The following is a 19,272-nucleotide window of genomic DNA, read 5'->3' on the forward strand; positions in this document are numbered from 1 at the left end:
CAATGCTGGATCATTAACTCACTGGACCACAGAGGGAACTCCCTTTTGTATTCAATCTATCTAGTAACTTTATGTGTTATGTATGATTTACTCCAATTAATTAATGAAAAAATTACATATAGAAAGGTTATCTTCACCAAAATGACATGGGTTTGGATTGGAATCGAAACTCGATCTTATCTAATTCCGAACTAGTATATATGTTTCTGCTGGGGTGGAGGCAGCCAAAATAGAAAGGAATAGAGGAGTGTAGGACTCATCAAAATAATAAAATAAAGTAAAATAAAATAAAATAAAATAAAATAAAAAATCCTAGATAAGTGACTTGATGAACAGCTAAAAAAGACAAAAACCAAAAAAAAAAAAACTAAAACAAAGTATAACTGTCATTGCTACCATGTCAATAAGTATTATAAAAAATATTATAAACTTGCCAAAACTTATAATCATCGTTAGACCTTTTGAACTAAGTCAGCGTTCATTTAGGTTTTTGTACATATTTGTCCTTCTTTGACTTCATTACTTTGTATTTCTAAGATTTCATCTGAAACCCTTTTCCTTTTGCCTGAGGAACACCTTTTACTACTTATTTTAATTTGGCCTATGTTTTCTCAGGTAAGTCTCCCAAAGTAACAGAAATAAGAGCAAAAATAATCGAATAGGACCTAATCAAACTGACAAGTTTTTGCACAGCAAAGGATACCATAAAAAAAAAAAAAAGACTACTTACAGAATGGGAGAAAATAGTTTCAAATGATGCAACTGACAAGGGCTTAATCTCTAAAATATACAAACAACTTATAAAACTCAACAGTAAAAAAAACTCAACTTATAAAACTCAACAGTAAACAACTTAAAAACTCAACTTATAAAACTTCCAACAACCCAATGGAAAAATAGGCAAAAGACCTGAACAGACATTTCTCCAGAGAAGATATACAGATGGCCAACAAACACATGAAAAAATACTCAGCATCACTGATTATTAGAGAAATGCAAATCAAAACTACCACGAGATACCACCTCACACCAGTCAGAAAGACCATCATTAATAAGTCCACAAACAAAAAACGCAGGAGGGGTTGTGGAGAAAAGGGAACCCTCCTGCACTGTTGGTGGGAATGTAAATTGGTACAACCACTATGGAAAACAGTAATGGAGGTACCTTAGAAAACTATATATACAACTACCATATGACCCCGCAATCCTATTCTTGGGCATATATCCAGACAAAACTTTCCTTGAAAAAGACACATGCACCTGCATATTCATTGCAGCACTATTCACAGCAGCCAAGACATGGAAACACCCTAAATGTCCATCAAGAGATGAATGGATTAAGATCTGGTCTATACACACAATAAATACTATTCAATGCCATTTGCGGCAACATGGATGGAACTAGAGACTCTCATACTGAGTGAAGTAAATCAGAAAGAGAAAGACAAATACCATATAACTTATATCTGGAATCTAACACGTGGCACAAATGAACATTTCCACAGAAAAGAAAATCATGGACTTGGAGAACAGACTTGTGGTTGCCAAGGGGTAGGGGGTGGGAGCCGGATGGACTGGGAATTTGGGGTTAATAGATGCAAACTATTGCTTTTGGAATAGGTAAGCAATGAGATCCTGCTGTATAGCACTGGGAACTATATCTAGTCACTTATGATGGAGCATGATAATGTGAGGAAAAAGAATGTATATATGTGTGTGTGACTGGGTCACTTTGCTGTACAGTAGAAAATGGACAGAACACTGTAAATCAACTATAATGGAAAAAAAATTAAAATTATTTAAAAAAACCTTGGTCTATTGGTGAGGAATTCTTCTTTGCTTGTTTAAAAATGTTATTGTTTTACCTTAACGGGTTTTCATTTATTAAATTTTGTATTAAAAACCAGGCCCTTCAATGGGTGATTTTAAATCATCTCATTTAGTCATTTTTAAAATACTAAATTTTGGAGTTCCCGTCGTGGCTCAGCAGAAGAGAACCTGACTAGTATCCATGAGGACTCAGGTGTGATCCCTGGCCTCAATCAGTGGGTTAAGGATCCAGCATTGCCATCAGCTGTGGTGTAGATTGCACACATGGCTCGAATCTGGCGTTGCTGTGGCTGTGGTGTAGGCCAGCAGATACAGCTCCAAATTCAACCCCTAGCTGGGAACCTCCATATGCTGTGATGTGGCCCTAAAAACACAATAAAATAAAATAAAAAATTAAATTTCATCAAGGTTATATATGTTCATGGTGTTAAGTACGGAAAATAATAGTCCCCAGCTCTACTCCTTCCCGTTCCCAATTTATACTCCGAAGACAACTACATTCAATCATCTTAGCCTTTTCTTCCACTGCTGGCCTGTGTACAGCTTGATGTTTTCATCTTTGATAGTTTTTATATTACCTACTGACTACACGAAATAAAAGATAAAGGTTTAGCTCTTTTGCAGCCCCTCCATCATACACACACATACCTCCTCTTTCCATTTATTAGACAAATCATAATTTTTGGTTGGATCATGATTAAGTGTTTACCTATTTATGACAATGTAAATATCATTTACACCTGAGCTATTCAGGGTACTGGAAGGGAAAGATTAATAGCTTGTTCTATGGTATTCCTCCCGCAGGGAGGTGTGAGGATTTAATCCTCAGGTCAAGTAATTGTCAGAATTTAATCTCGACTGAATCCAAGATCAAGGAGAATCCAGCTGTACCCGATCAAGCCCTTGTACTTCATTGTTGAGGTTGTTTATTGAGCTGTAAGAAACCAATACGGATAAAATGCAACTGAACCAGAGAATGGAAGCTAGTTACATACCCTCATGTGGACTGGCTTACCCTCTGAAGATATCTTGTCATATCTGACAAGACTACATGAGTGACTAACTATAAACGCTGCTGCGATTCCCCACGGCTGATGGTTTCCTTGAACTGAGATTATCTACACACTTACAGCCTTGACCCTCATGCCCACACATCTAAGAGCAGAATGACGAGGACACCAGGTGTTGTGCGTAGGGGTCACAATGTCCTCTCCATAATAAACATGCTAGGTAGACTCCTTTCCTTTGTCCTTCCTTGAGGCCAAGTAAATTTAGTGTCGTGTGAAGGCTATCAGGTTTCATGAATTTAAGTGTGGATTTGGATTCAAACACACAGCTGCTAATAGCAAAAAGTAGCTCAGCAGTTACAGACTACATTTCCTTCTTTGTATAACATTTTTTCCCCTCACATTTGGTTATCTGATTTTTTTTTACATTTAATTAGTTTCTATGCACTATCATTAGCATCCAAATTCTCCATTAGGAGGGTACATGTACTGCATAGACATACATTAGAGCACTCTACACACAAAACTCTCTTCCTGAGGAGTGTATCTCCTCCAGTAGCTTCCTGAGAAAGTTGCAAGGGAGATAAATTAAGACTTGATAGGTTTTTATATTTTTAAATTTTATTAATAGCTTACCTGTTTATAGAATTCTCCCGGTTGAAAATAACCTCTCCTAAGACTACCGACTATATTGTTCCATCATCTTCTAGCTTCTAAGATTAATGTTGGGAAGTTCAATGCCTTTTAGATAACTAATCCATTACATGTGATCTTGTGGTTTTTTTTTTTTTCCCTAGAGGACTTTTAAAGTCTTTCTTTTGTCCCTGGTTTTATGACATTTTCTAAGATGTGCTATAAATATTGCTTTATTTTCATTCATTTTCCATAACGGGCCCTCTTGATCTGGAAGCTGGAAATTCCCTTAGTCTGGGGAACTTTTTTTAGAATGATTTGTGTGATAATTTCCTTCATTCTGCTTGTGTTCTTTCTGGATCTCCTATTAGTTATCAAGGTTGGACCTCCTAGAGTAAGCCTCCTCTCTTTACTTTTCTCTCACGTTCCTTATCACTTTGCATTTTTGCTCTAGTTTCTGGGAAATTTCTTTAACACTACCTTCCAACTTTATCTTCTGCCAAGTTTTCATTCCTGATATCATATTTTTATTTCCAAGAGATATTTTTAGTTCTCTGACTTCTACTTTCTTACTATAGAATCTCATTTTTATTTCATGGATGTTTTCTTACATCTATGAAAATATTGGTGTATTTCTGATGATTTTTTCACCTAAAGTTGACTAGTTATTACTTTTCTATCTTTTGCCTTATAGGTTGCCTTCAGATGTTTAAGAATCCTCATTTGTGGGTTTACATTTAGAGTGTGGGTCTGCAAAACTGATAGGAAACTGCGCAAGCAAGCGACGCCTGTCATCTGAGAGTCTCATCCTAGGGTGACTTACCTGAGTACCCTACTGATGTGTACATGTATGTGTAACTGGGTCACCATGCCATGCAGTAGAAAAAAAATGTACTAGGGAAATAACAATAAAAAATTAAATAAAAAATATTTTCCCAATAAACAAATGACCCAAGAAAAAAAAGAAAAAGAAATACTTGATGTCAATATGTAGATGTTTCCTCTAGGACTGATAAGAATCTCCAGAAAGACTCTTCTAATCTCTTTCCTGGAAGTTAAAGGCATGGTGCTATTGAATAAACATCCATATCTCCCTAAAATTCCTATGTTGAAATCTTAACTCCCGATGTGATGGTATCTGAAGTGTGGTCTTTGAGAGATGATTAGATTAGGTCATGAGAGTGGGGCTCTAATGATGGAATTAGTGGCTCTATAAGAAGAAGAGCAATTTCTTTCTCTCTCCATATATATGCACTAAGGAAAAGCATATATTTATATTTAAAACAAGAAATAGGTCAGACAGTTCTCCCTAAAACTGAATCAGCTGGCATGTTGATTTTTGACTTCCCAGCTCCAGAACTATGCAATATAATTTCTCATATTTTAAGCCACCCAGTCTGTGGTATTTTGCTGTGGACACTTGAGCAGATTAAAAAAAATATGATTATCAAGCTTCCAGGAGAAGGGGAAGGGCTTGAGGTCTTGGCATTTAGCATGAATACCTAAACTTACTCTTCCCAGTTTTAGCAAGGTGCCAAGGTTTTTCCTGAATCCAGAGACACTATTTTATCCTATCAAAGGATTAAGTTCAAGAATTTTTCAAGGGTATACTAGACCTATTTATTTTACTATCCTTTTCACCCCACTTCCAGAAGCCTCATACCATCAATTCCCGAAACTCTGAGTTTGAGATAGTTGTATTATTTCATTGCTGGTTTAAGTGTTTATTTTCTATTACTCATATGTTTATTTTCTAGTCCCAAACAATTATAATGTGGTTGCCTTTCCCTATATTTCCGTGTTTGTTAGTATATGTCCTAAAAATATCTCCCTTGAAGTTTTAGTGAGGGTTTTCAGAGCCAGCATCGTTACCTGGCGGACTCTAGATTATCATTTAATTTTCAAAACATCATGGGAGTATATTGGTGTTCTTAATGACAGATGAGAAAGCAAAGTCACAGAATGCACGGCTAGTATTTATGCAAGATTTGAACCTAAATCGTCTTAGTCCAAATCCACTGCTACTTCACTATCTTATATAGACTTCGTCAGACAGCAGATAAATGTCCTTGACAGTGAACTTCTGAAATCCTGTAATAATTCTCTGACACTCTGGTAGGATAATCAGCTACCCCAGAAATACAGGAAGTGTCCTAAGTAGCAAGGAAATAGGCAGCTGACAGGTGGGCAGAGCGGTTTCTTTCAGGAGCAAGGGATGGCACAGATGAGTAAAGGGTGCCATGGGCTTCTCCCAGAGCTGTTCTCTTTCCTCGTTTTCTCTGTGAAGCTTTGCCTCAGGAATCCAGGTGTCATCCTTCTCCTTCCTTGCGACCATACAGGAAGCAGCAGGCGGCGAGCTGGGTGACAAGAATATCTTGCTTTCATTTTCGAAGAGAACGTTTTGCTGGGTATAGACTTTCGTAGTGGAACTTGTTTTCCTTCAGTACTTTGAAGATACCATCGCACCGCGCACTTGTCAGTTTGGGCTGCCATAACAAGATACCACACTTAACAGAAGCTGAATAGAAATGTATTTTCTCACAGTTTCAGAGGCAGGAAATGTGAGATCAAGGTGACAGCAAGTCGAGTCTCTCAGAGGCCGCTCTCCTTGGCCTGCAGATGGCCACCCTTCGGCTGTGTCCGCAGGTGACCTTTCCTCCGTGAGTATGATACACGCCTCTGTCTTTTCCTCTTCTAATAAGGATATCAGTCCAATTGGATTAGGACCCAATCCTCTGACCTCATTTAATCTTAGCTTCTTAAAAGGCCTCTTTCCAAAAACTGTCATATCAAAGTTTAGGGTTTCAACCTGTGACTTTGGGGAGCAACACACATGAAACAATTGTCTTCTGACTCTCAGTTTCTACCAAGAAGCTAGGTCCATTATTTTTGCTCCTTTGAAGATAATAAACTATTTCTCTGGCTCTTTAAAAAATTGTTCTCCTTGTCTTTGTTTCTTTAGTGCTTTTACTATGATGTGCTACAGTGTGCTTTTCCTTGTATATATTTTTCTTGAATCTATGACTTGAGGCTTTTGCCTCACTTTTAGTAAATTCTCAACCATTCACTCTTCAGATATGACTTCTACACCATTCTCTCATCTTCCATCTTGAGCTGTAGTTACATATGTGCTAAGATATTTTTGGTGTATCTCACATGCCTCTTCTCTTTTTGTATTTTCCACTCTCTTTTATTTAATGCTTCATTTTGAATATTTCTTTCATAGCTATTCTACTGTCTAGTAATTCTTTCTTCAGTTTTGATAAATCTATGGTTAAACCCATACACTGAGTTCCTTATTTTAGTGGTTGTGCTTTTAAGTTATAGACTTCCCATTTAGATATTTAATAGGTTTAATATGTATACTGAAATTCTCAATTTCTTCCATATCCCTAAAGTTATTATGTACATTTTTTAAAAAGTTTTCATTATCTGAACTCCTATAGGCTCTATTTCTATTGACTATTGTTTCTCATGGTGTTCAGTGATGTCTCATCTCCTTCTACACTTTATTTTTAAATTGTGTGCCAAAAATTATATAGCTTGGAGTTCCCACCATGGCACAGTGGTTAACGAATCCGACTAGGAACCACGAGGTTGCGGGTTCAGTCCCTGCCCTTGCTCAGTGGGTTAACGATCTGGCGTTGCCGTGAGCTGTGGTGTAGGTTGCAGACACAGCTTGGATCCCACGTTGCTGTGGCTCTGGCGCAGGCCGGTGGCTGCAGCTCCGAGTCGACCCCAAGCCTGGGAACCTCCATATGCTGCGTGAAGTGGCCCAAGAAATAGCAAAAAGACAAAAAAAAAAAAAAATAGCTAAAAAATTAGAGATATTTTGAAACTTGAGATGATGGTATCTATTTTGGGACATGGTTTATGTTTGTTTCTGTTAAGAAGTTAGTAAATAGTCTATTTCCAATTCACCTAGAATGGTGACATTATCAAAAGCTTGGCGCAGCTTTTTAGCTCTAGAGATTTCCTTCTTGACTTATAGTTCTTGACTTACTTGTCCAACAATTCTTTACTTACAAGTCTAGTTCTCCAATGACTTCAATTATATTTTTTAGAACTAAATTTTCCAGCTTTTAAAGCTGTTCCTGAAGGAGAGTTGGTTTGAGTTAAATAGTCTGTATTACAAGAAGTGGAAGACCTCTTGTATTTTTTAATGAAAAATAAATAATATTTCACAGCCTACATATCATGGTTCATTCTAAAAGCTCTGAAATCCCTTTCCATTTTTATCTACATACACATCACATACATATGAACATACATATAGTCTATATGGCAATTATACATATATTGTATTATTTATATATATAAATGTAAATCATACATGCATGAGATATGTTTTATACACATATATTTTTGGAATAGAATATATGCACATTATTTTGACTAAATTTAGGTGGAAATTAGAAAATATAAACTATTTATTACTGATGTTGATAAAGAGGAGTTAATCAGCTTCTCTCTGGCCCCGGATTGCCATTCTTCAAGCCCCATTTATCCAGCAAACAATTTTTTTTTAAATTGCAGTTGATTTTACGCTTCACTAGACTGAATTCCCTAATTCAGTTTTTTCTTGTGTAGAAAGCTGAAATAACTCCATACCAAATGGTATGACAGTGCCTAAAATATATTTAGGGAGTTTTGATTATAAGCATGTCTCTTCTTAAGAGTATATCTTCAGCTAATCTTTGGTTATCTGTATAACCTTGTGGCATTTATTTTACCAACTCTTAATACTTAACTGTGTTGCTGTTATTAGAAAGTACTCTAAAAGCTATAGAAATACAAGACTTACCATAAAACAACATACATAACATGACTCTGTGCCCTAAGCTGGTATTAAAAGGGAGAAAGCTGGAGAAGAAGATGGTTTGATAGAAATGCTCCAAAGTAAAAATTATAGAAATTAAAGTCTTTTAATGATTTCAATATTTAAAAATTTAATACAATATATATATATATATATATATGGACACATGGTATGTATGAATCTTCAGTTCTATAAGAGAAGGAAAAAGCATTTTACTGATGATGGTACTAGACTGGGAATTATGAAAATCTGACTTAAAGGCAAGTAAAATTGTCCCAGTGGTTGGAGGAACTAATCTGCCTCTCTCTGAATGTTGTTGGGCAGACACAATTTTTTTTCCTGGCTGGTCTAGCTTCTTTCCTTGGCCAAAAGCAGAAGTCCAAATTTGGCATTAGCTTTGGGAGTAGCCAGTTTAAGTTTCAGCAGATTAGGGCAGAAAAATCATTTAATTTATGTATAAATAAAAAGAAGAAGAATAAATAAAACAAAATATAGGGTTTACTTTTGAGCTGTGTGGAGAGGGTCACATCTATCTGAAAATTAAAACAGGTGACTGAAAATATGGTCTATTTTTAAACTACCAGAGTCTAAAAGATTTGGTTCTTAATAATGTTAAGTAATCATAATAAAATTGAAATAGATAGCAGCTAATTACAGGTCACAAAACAGGTATTTATTACCATGTTGACACTAAACTGTTTCTTAATTTATATTAATGCAAGTTATGAGAAAGGAATAAAAAAACAAATTTATTAGTTTCCCAGAGTTTTACCTAATATAATAGTTAGCCTTTTTATTTATGTATTTATTTTTGCTTTTAGGGCCACACCCTGTGGCATATGGAGGTTCCCAGGCTAGGGGTCCAGTCAGAGCTGTAGCAGCCGGCCTATACCACAGCCACAGCAATGCCAGATCCGAGCCCCTTCTGTGACTTACACCACAGCTCACAGCAACGCTGGATCCTTAACCCACTAAAGGAGGCCAGGGATCGAACCCACAACCGCATGGTTCCTAATCGGATTCGTTTCCACTGCACCATGACAGGAACTCCGACTTTTTATTTTTTCTTAAATATATTGATTCTGTTTGTATGCATTTGCTCTTCAATGTCTGCATTTTGTTTGATTTTTGTTAGTTTTGTTTTGTTTTTAGGGCTGTACCTGAGGCATATGGAAGTTCCTAGGCTAGGGGTCAAATCAGAGCTACAGCTGCCAGCCTATACCACAGCAATGCCAGATCCTTAACCCACTGAGTGACGCCAGGGATCGAACCCGCATCTTCATGGAAACTAGGAAACTAGTCGGATTTACTACTGCTGAGCCACCATAGGAACACTGTTGTTTTTGTTTTGATAAGGAAATTATTCTCAGTTCCCTTTGGCCACTTACTCTCCATATGACCTTGGACAAACAAGTCACTTATTAAACTCTCAAAACCAGTTTCTTCTGTAAAATATTGAGGGGTATAATACATTCTTCAGAGTGCCCAAGACAACTGAATCAGAGAATTTAAGTAAAACTCTCAGCATTGTACCTAGCGAGAAATACAATAAATACTACCAATTGCAAAGACAAACAAAACAAAACAAAACACCAAAACTTTCCTTTAAAAGTGACTGTTGTCAAAGATGACAAGTTTTGAGCACTTACTATGTATTTATACTTTGTGCTTCAAGCATTTCACAAGTAGAATCTCATATAAGTCCTAGCAAATAGGTATTGTTAGTATCCAGTTTTACAAGTGAAAAATAATGCTAAACAAGGAAGTTAAATAATGTCCCCAAGGTCACACGGCCAATAAGAGGTAGAATCAGGATTCAATCTGTTTGATCAACTCTCGAATCTACCGTAACCTCCATTAAATCATGCTTCTTCCATCAGCGACAGCTATAGAAGATGAATGTCAGGGCTCCAAATTGAACATTTGAAACAATTAACAACAATACCAACAAAGGAAACTTGGTGGGAAATATTTAAGGTAATAATCCAGAAAGTGTTTAACATAGATATGAGCCATGATCAGATATGAAAACCCAAGTCGAGATCATGGATGATAGAGAACCAACGTTACATAAATATACAAATAAATAAATAAACACATAAACCAAGGAAACCAATGGAAAACCTGTTAGGTCCTCACAATCGTAGCTGTATATCATGGGAAGAACTAATAGATATCTCACACATGGCATATGTATGAGGTTACCCTAAGAACGGGTGTAGTTAAAGATTCTTCAGTCTTAGGTCTGATTTAAGGGTCCAAATCTGGCTGCTAGACAAACACTGCCAACTATTGATGACTACAGAAAAATACAAGGATATTCTGCAAGCACGGTCTGTTAAAAGGGTATCATTGTTTACCTTACGTCATTTATCATAATTGATACTTCATATTACATATTGCCTCAATCATGCATATTTTAAATTCCAGACCTATAGAGTATATCCACTGTCCTCTCTGTCCTGCTGGTGACATCCAGATAAAAGCAACAAAACTAATCAAAGCGTTTTAGCACAATTTATAAGAAGAATCAGGGAAACTGCACATAGGCGATACTGCAAAGTGAAGTACTCTTCAGTTTTTTTGCAACATCAGATAACATTATTCTAAAATATATGGGCATTATAGAAAAAATATCCAAATAATAACTAATTCCAACAAGACCAAGGAAATTATAAGACAGCGCCAGCATGCAACTTTGATGAGATACTATCCATATAGAATCATTTGACCTCAACTTACAGGAAAATTTAATTCTGATCTCTCACACTTTTGGGAGGTTAAGACACCCAATTTTTAACGTTATTCAAATTTTTCCAGGGAAAAACAAAAATTTTCAATGTTTTAAAATTAACTATGGTGATTTTAACCAAAATTAATTATATTTAGGTTGTATAAATGTAAATATATTGAAATTCATAGAATCATACTCAGAACAGGTGTATTTTATACTGTGTAATTTGTATCTTAGACAATGGGTTTAAAAATGCATCCTCCACTAGGAAGTTGAGGTTAGTCAGGCTGCTAACTTGGAGGCTAACTGGCCCCAGTGGCTAGTTAGAAAATGAGAGTATGAGTCTAGGAGGTAGGTGAGGCCTGAGCAGCATTTAAAGATAACATGGGGTTCAATCTGGCTAATAATGAAGGATCAAATAATCTTTGCTTCACTCCTTCTCCCTTAGAAAGGGAGCAGAAATAAACGTAAGAATTAAGGGGAAGAAAGTCATGCTATGTACAGTCATGTTTGCCAAGCCATTCTTTCAACAACAATGCCAAGGAATCCTTCAAATAACTATTACTCACTAGAATGTACGGCATATACATAAAGACCGTTTAGTGAAATTAATGACAAGCAAATGTACTTGAGGGTTAAATAGAAAAACTAAAATAAATATATTTCATATGGAGGAAAGAAAACAAAAATGCACATTGGGTCATAAAGCATATGTGGAAATGTTCCACTTTATTCCTATTTGAACTATTTCTGGCATATTTTATATCGGTATACAAATCAACAAATATGCTGTACACATATATATTATTCTTGATGGTAATATATCCTCACTTTTCACAGGAAAAGAGAAAATGTAACAGAATAATGTTAGGATAGATTTCTTTCTGATTCTAAAGTACATGCTACGTTAAAGGGCAAAAATACTCAATTCTCTCTCTTCCGAGGCATATCTTTCTAAAGTAACAACGTTACTTATCAAGTCATGTCTGTGGAGTTGTTAGTGATTTTAGCAGAATTTCCACTATTCCTTTTAAAACAGTGAAATAGTTAAGACTATTACAAAGAAATGAACCCTGCTTGAAATGGGAGCCTTATTTTATACTGAAAACATATTTCAATTCCATTAAAATACTAACCCATAAATATTTAGGAAATAATATTGATATTTATACTTTAAATGGCTATCAAATTTTTAATGTTTTACTATGGAAAATACTTACATATTACAAAAATTGGATGATAAAACAAACCTAATTATGCCATCACCTATTGATCCAACAATTTCAATAATTTGCCACCCTTATCTTTCTATGTATGTTTTAATTACTATACACTTTAAAGAAAATTCTAGCTCCCATGTTTTCTGATTCTACGTACTTAATAGACATCTCTGAAAAAGTATAAAATTGGTAGCTCTTAAATTTTTCTTTAATTGAGACATTACTGAGTAGAAATGTAAATTAAAATATATCTATTTTCAATCATGCTATGATGACACATAACTTGGGAAATTTGTTTAAAAGATGTAGAAGACAAAGTATTAAAAATTCTGAATAGATCACTTCCATTCAAAATATTCGACTCCATTTTTTTCTATTAAAAATTACTAAAAATCTATATGCAAAATGATTAGAGAAAAATCAGTAGAAAACTTGTTTTAAGTCTATTTGATGCTCTATTATATTTAAATATTCCTGCTTAATAATGTAAGTCCATAAGTCTTCTGAATGTTTCAATAAGGAATCAAATCTGCCACTTAAATAGGAAAATCCTTTACCCAAGAAATGAGTTGGACAAGCTTCAAATAGTAAAATATTTAAAATTCCAGCTTGATTCATAATGTTTAATACAATTTGTGTATATTGGCAATAGAGGTACAAGATTATCATTTCAACATGTACTCATTTACAATGATATAGAGTAACATTGTCTACCAATGTAAAATTTAAGTAAAATTAGTAAATACTGATGATGCAGCATTATAAGACTTTCACATAAAAGTATAAGGAATTTAAGTATGTAAGCACTGATAAAAATACTAAACTACCATGCTAGTAAATCAAGACACCAAATTAGGATTTCAGCTATGAGTCATATTTTGCCCTTAATTATATTTTATACATGAATTTTCATAGATGCACTTTAAGACTATTGAGAATTTTTAAATTTTTTAAATTTACATTTAAATTAAATTTACCCTTTTAACTTTTCTATGTATCTGTGATTGAATCATACCTTCGAAGTAGCCATCTCTTTTGGGCTGTGCCTTCTTTGGTAATTTCATAACAGAAGCTTTCTTTTCATTGTTTTTGAATAATGCCAGACGCACAGTGGGATCTGGGCAAAAACAGCAAAATAAGATGAAAATTCAGCCTGGTTCTTTACTTCTCGGAAATAGCTACCCATTTTAAAAAATATAAAAAATAATATCCACTGTATAAAACTCTGTGAAATTGATGATGATGTTATTTTAAAAAGCTTTATAATGTGAATTCTTGGCTATTGGATTCAGCACATAGCCAATATTTAATACAAACAGAAGAAAGAATAATAATGAGAAAAAATTCACATTTAAAATGTCCAGTTATGGCATCATTTATTTAGGAAGTTGTTTTACTTTTTATTATTTTAACTCCTTTGTTAAATTTCTGATATTTCTGCTGAAATAAAGGAAAATTTCCACAGGTGCATAATAGGTAAAAACTATTGTTACAGGGAAAAATCATATAGCCTCTGGTTATGTCCATAGAATATATATATCCATATTATTCTCATCTAGAAGAAACTAAGATATAGAAGCAAAAAAACTAGTGGGATGAGAAATAGATAAGGTAATTTTTCATTAGTTTTATAATAAATTTCTTTTTGTTCTAATGCATATTTCACATAATGAAGATGCATAAATTCTAAGTATTTTTATAGCCAAGAGTACTCTAAATCTATTAATTTTACAAAATAAATGAGAAAATTGTAAATGCAGCACTCTAATTTTTTATTGATAACAACCGGTTCTATGGAATGTGAAACTGGGGATTTGGTGTGGTTGAATGAAGACAAAAGGTTTTTGCTTGTCAAAAACTAGAAAAGTAATTAGTGAGGTAAGTAACAGGGGGGACAATAAAGACTGAAGGTTGTGCATTTAAAGTAGGTTAACAAAACTACTCTTAAAAAAGTAGGTGGTATCTAACCGATGCTGTATGTCAATGATACGTCAATAAAAAAATAAGTGCAGTAGGTTAACATAAAACCACAATTCAGGGCAGCATACATTTTATTAATATCTTACATCATCTTGCAAAAAGAGACTCAGAATCTTTGACTACTATGTACTGCAGAGTAATGAATACGCTAAATGAAAAAATAAGATTTAAGACATCATAAAACCCAAATTACATACTTTAATTAAATGCTAAGTAGCCTGCTTTTAGAATGTGAATTAGCAAAGCACAAGAGTATTTGCAGTTATTCTCAAGCATAAGCATACTGAAGATTTCCACTAGTCTTCCAGTAATAATTTATCCTTACAAAGCATGTGTTTCAGAGAGATTATATTTTTCAGATAAGGGAAAATATTGGTCAATATTTGGACATATCTCACAATTATAAGTGGTCTAAGATATTATAAAATTGGGAACTTCTATATGAATTCAGTATGAATTATCAATAAGGAAAATAAAAAATTCTGTCTACATGTCTTTAATAGAATAACTATTACACATCACCTAAGTCATTTACAAAAAAAGTACTGACACATTGCAAGGAGCATCACTCGCTCTAGGAAGGCAGATTACCACAGGTTTACATAGGATACCTTATTATACCTGCTGATCTTCTACACATTCTCCTGTCTTTCTTGCCTTTGTGTCTGATCTATGTATTTCCTGAGCAAAGATACTACAATTTGACAGATCTAGGTTAGATCCAAGTTCCAACTTTTTTTTTTTTTTTTTTTTTTTGTCTTTTTAGGGCCACACCTGCACCCGTAGAATATGGAAGTTCCCACACGAGGGGTTGAATTGGAGCTGTAGCTGCTGGCCTACGCCACAGCCACAGCAACGCAGGATCTGAGCTATGTCTGCGACCTGCACCACAGCTTGTGGCAATGCCAGATCCTTAATCCACTGAGCAAGGCCAGGGATCAAACCTGCGTCCTCATGGATACTAGTCAGATGTGTTTCCACTAAGCCATGACGGGAACTCCCCAAGTTCCAACTTTTACTAGTTGTATTACTCTGGACAAACTGGTCTCACCCTCTGCCTCTTTTTGTGTCGAATAAAAATAGTATCGGCTTTGAAGTATTACTGTGAGAATTAATAAGATTATGTGTGTAAAGCAGCAAGACTCATGCCTACATAACTGTAGGTTCTCAACAAAGGGCAGCTAGTTAAACATACAATTATGATATAAACAATATTATTTCCAATTTATATTCTCAAAAAGATCTTAAATCATTCCTAGAATAAGGTGGGATATATAGGAGATAGATTAATGGAGCCATATTGACCTTATTTCAGTCATAACACATTTGAAATAAAAGCAAAGGATCTTTTGTAAGTGCTTTGTCACATTTTAGGGCAAATAACAATCTACGACTTGATTTCTTAATATGTAAGACATGGATAATGATAGCACTTTCCCCACATTATTAGCAAGAGTAAATGATTTAATACACGAAATATTTAGAAGAACTGTCTATTTCAATTTACTCAATAAAATGATTCTATTCATCAAGAGCACATAAAGAAGGCTACATTTTCAATCTTTTTATTTCAAAACAATCTGATTTCATCACCTCAAACTGATTTAAAGCAAATTAACTAGCAGTTCCCATTATGGCTTAGTGGGTTAAGAACCCGATGACTAGTACCCTTGAGGAGGCAGGTTTGATGCCTGGCCTTACTCAGTGGGTTAAGGATCCAGGTTGCTGCAAGCTGCGGTGCGGCTCGGATCTGGCGTTGCTGTGGCTGTGGTGTAGGCCTGGCAGCTTCAGCTCCGATTCGACCCCTAGCCTGGGAACTTCCATATGCCATGGGTGTGGCCCTAAAAATACAAATATATATATGTATAATAAAACAAATCAACTCAAATTGCACAGGAATAATAACAAAGAATAATGAAAAGAAGTTAAAAATCTAGTAAGTCTAGATGGGAAAAAAATCACCTGACATGATTGTCCTTAGAAAGACTGCTGTGAATGGTACTGTTATCCTCAAAAAATACACAATCAAGAAAGACAAGCAATAAGCATATTGTAATAGCAGTACAAAGTCATTTAAATCTACTCTGAGATCATCAATGGCAGGTCTATGTTGCTGTTTTTTAAAATTTTTGTATTCCCCGGTATGATTTGCCCAGTGTCTGGGAAATAGGCTTTTAAATACATCATTATAATATATTTAAAGAAACCTATAAATAAGCGGAGTGCCCATTATATATGTGGGTCTGTAATTTACACTTTATATCCATTATCTCATTGAAGTAACAATCTTATTTAGGCATTATAACATCCTTAAAATTCTTTCATTCCCTGTATAATCTCTTTTCAGTTGCTATAATCCGAATCTTAGCTCACTGGTCTATCTTATTCTCATTAAGTACATACGTGAAAATCTGGTTATGATTCATTTCCTGTATGTGTCATGTATTGCAGTACTGTAAAGTAAGTTTTGTGTTATGGCTGAATGATTAGCTATTGTTCATCATTTTATAAGGAGTATTATATACAAATTTAAATTTGTCTTCTCAAATATAAACATATATTTAAATGACTATAATATACATACACTGTCATACACATGCACACAATCAAATGTCTTTAATGAGTTTTGTCTAATTTACAGCTTCTTTGGAAAGAGTTGTTTATTGAACATCTACCATGGTATTAGGTTCCGAGAATTCAGTGGGCAACAAGTAGAGACTTTGGTCCTCCAGGATCTTACTATTCAAGTAGGTTTTATTATTGTTTTATTTACATCAAAGTAATACTTGATCCAAATTCTAATAAGTTCCTTTTGGAAATCACTGAAGTAAACAAAATAAATCACCAATATACTTCATTTTGTCACAGTCTGGTCTAAGGTGTTACCAAGAGCTGCAAGATGATGCTTATTCCTAGTGATGGCTCTAACCTTTATAATGAAATTAAGCTTGCTTGCTTCATCCTGCTCTTTCTTTCCTCCAACGTTTGAAATTTGATATGCATAATTATGGCAAATGTTGGAAAATGATGTTATGTCGTCATCCTTATATTCACAGCCCCTAAACTTACCATTTGCTCTCCACCAGAATCCCTATACTCAGACCCCATCCTCTCTGAGTTCTTCACATCATAAACAATCACTCTCTCTCTTTCTCCATGTGGCTCACCTCAGTTTTGCTACCAATTATGTTGACCGTTTTCGAGAATATTGACCCTCATGTTTTCAATAAACCAGCAACTCCCCCCTTACACCTGATGTTCCTCACTGCAGTACTAATCCCCAAACGTCTAAACCATCTGCTAAATTCCAGTCCAGATCACCAAATTCTAAAATTACTTCTGTGCATGAGGCAACAGTAAAAATAAAGAGAGGAATAAACAAAAACTCCACAAACAAAAGACCATCAGTACTGGCTCACGCGTAGGTCCATCATGAGGGAAACCGTAACTTACTAGGAATAACAATTATAACTCAAACCCAAAATAAGTAAATATGATAACTCCTCACAATTTCAGATTTCATCCAGTGGCTTCCCAGCAATTCCTTTCTCCCTCTTTCTCTCCTCCCTTTCTTCTGATTAAAGCAGATGACCTCATTTATCCTATGGAGGTCATCAATACTGAGTGTCCTCTGAGGGCTGTCTACACTGCATGCTTTCTCAGCCTCTTTTTTTCTTCATTAATCAGCAACCTCAGTCGTAGTCTTCCTCTATCTGCAACTTTCTTCAAATAGCTGACTCCTACCTTTTGCCCTATTTTCACTCTCATCTTAAATCAAATATTGTTGACTCACATCCCTTGGTTAAATAAATATATGTACAAGATGCAAACAGGAAATATTAAGAGATTTCTACTGAGCCACTTGCTCTAAGGTTTTTCCCAGCATGAAATCTGAATTAAAGCTCCCACATTTAGTATATCTGTGCCCTGTCTCCTTGAGGATTACTGCTTTGTTAGATTGTAAGGTCATTGAATTAAGTTTCAATTCTGACTGCCCCACTTGACACTCTTACCCCACAGAGCTGGTTCCTCTCCAGCAGTTTTATGAACAAACAATGTTGCCCTCTGGTGGCATAAAATTTTCAAGTTGGCAAGTTATACATGTAGGTTACAAAAATATATACATAGTATACATATATGTATTACTGCATATGTATATATGAAAATTACAAGTAAATTTTAAGTGTTCAACAGAATTTAAATATTTAAAATATCATTTTAATTTATTGGTGAGTAAAGTTTAAAATTATGACCATTATTTTAGGCAGATTCAAATAAATTAATAGCATAATCAGAAATTGATTGCATTAATTCTAGAAAATTCTTTATTCTGTAAGAAGAAAGCCTGAGTTACAGAGTCTTAAGTGACTCCTCACAGATACCAAATGACAAAAACACTACATAATTAATCTACTAAAGATTAAAATATTATAATTGGAAATGAGCCCACTGATTGTCGTTTTCATCTTTTCTTACTTTGACCATTTCTATTCAGTGTATCTATCGTGAAGACGGAGCAGAGAAAAAGAAGGAGGAGAGTCAAAGACTATCATTAAGTTTTACACTTCAGAATTCAAATTTTAAAGAAAAAAAACTGCTTTTATTTCATCAATCTAATAGTATTTTGATTAAACAAAAACAAAACAAAAGCTTAATATAAAGACACAAAATCTCACATAATAATAGAATGCAATTCGGCTTATAATCATCTAATGATAGAGTAAATATCCTCATAAAAATTATACAATTGCCATTGTGTATTTTTTACCTAATAGGTTATGCTAATGACCACTGTCAAAATATTAAATTTAAGATATGTTTCTTAATGCCGATGTCTGATTGTCCTTTTGCATTTTTTAACCTACTATGCCCCCTTGTGACAGATAAAAGAGGTTTAATTTTTGTTTCATAATAATTATATCTAATTTTTGGCCATTTAAGCAATGATTTTTATGCATGAACATATATTTCTTATTAAAACTTTTTCTAAAAATATAATTTACTATTCTGATTTATTTTAAAAGTACTCAACTTAAAAAAAAAATCTCA

General features: G+C 34.5%; 1 protein-coding gene across 10 annotated transcripts in view; it reads right to left on the reverse strand.

Annotated features, from left to right (window-relative positions):
* The window catches only part of LRRIQ1 (leucine rich repeats and IQ motif containing 1), a 292,539-nt gene that overhangs the window by 60,380 nt on the left and 212,887 nt on the right, over positions 1–19,272 (reverse strand). For all 10 annotated transcript variants that reach the window (XM_021092787.1, XM_021092788.1, XM_021092795.1 and 7 more), the window contains one exon: positions 13,259–13,360. In XM_021092787.1, the coding sequence (XP_020948446.1) occupies positions 13,259–13,360 (102 nt within the window). The remainder of the gene's footprint in view (positions 1–13,258; positions 13,361–19,272) is intronic.

The sequence above is a fragment of the Sus scrofa genome, chromosome 5 (assembly GCF_000003025.6).
Source record: "Sus scrofa isolate TJ Tabasco breed Duroc chromosome 5, Sscrofa11.1, whole genome shotgun sequence".
Lineage (NCBI taxonomy): Eukaryota > Metazoa > Chordata > Mammalia > Artiodactyla > Suidae > Sus > Sus scrofa.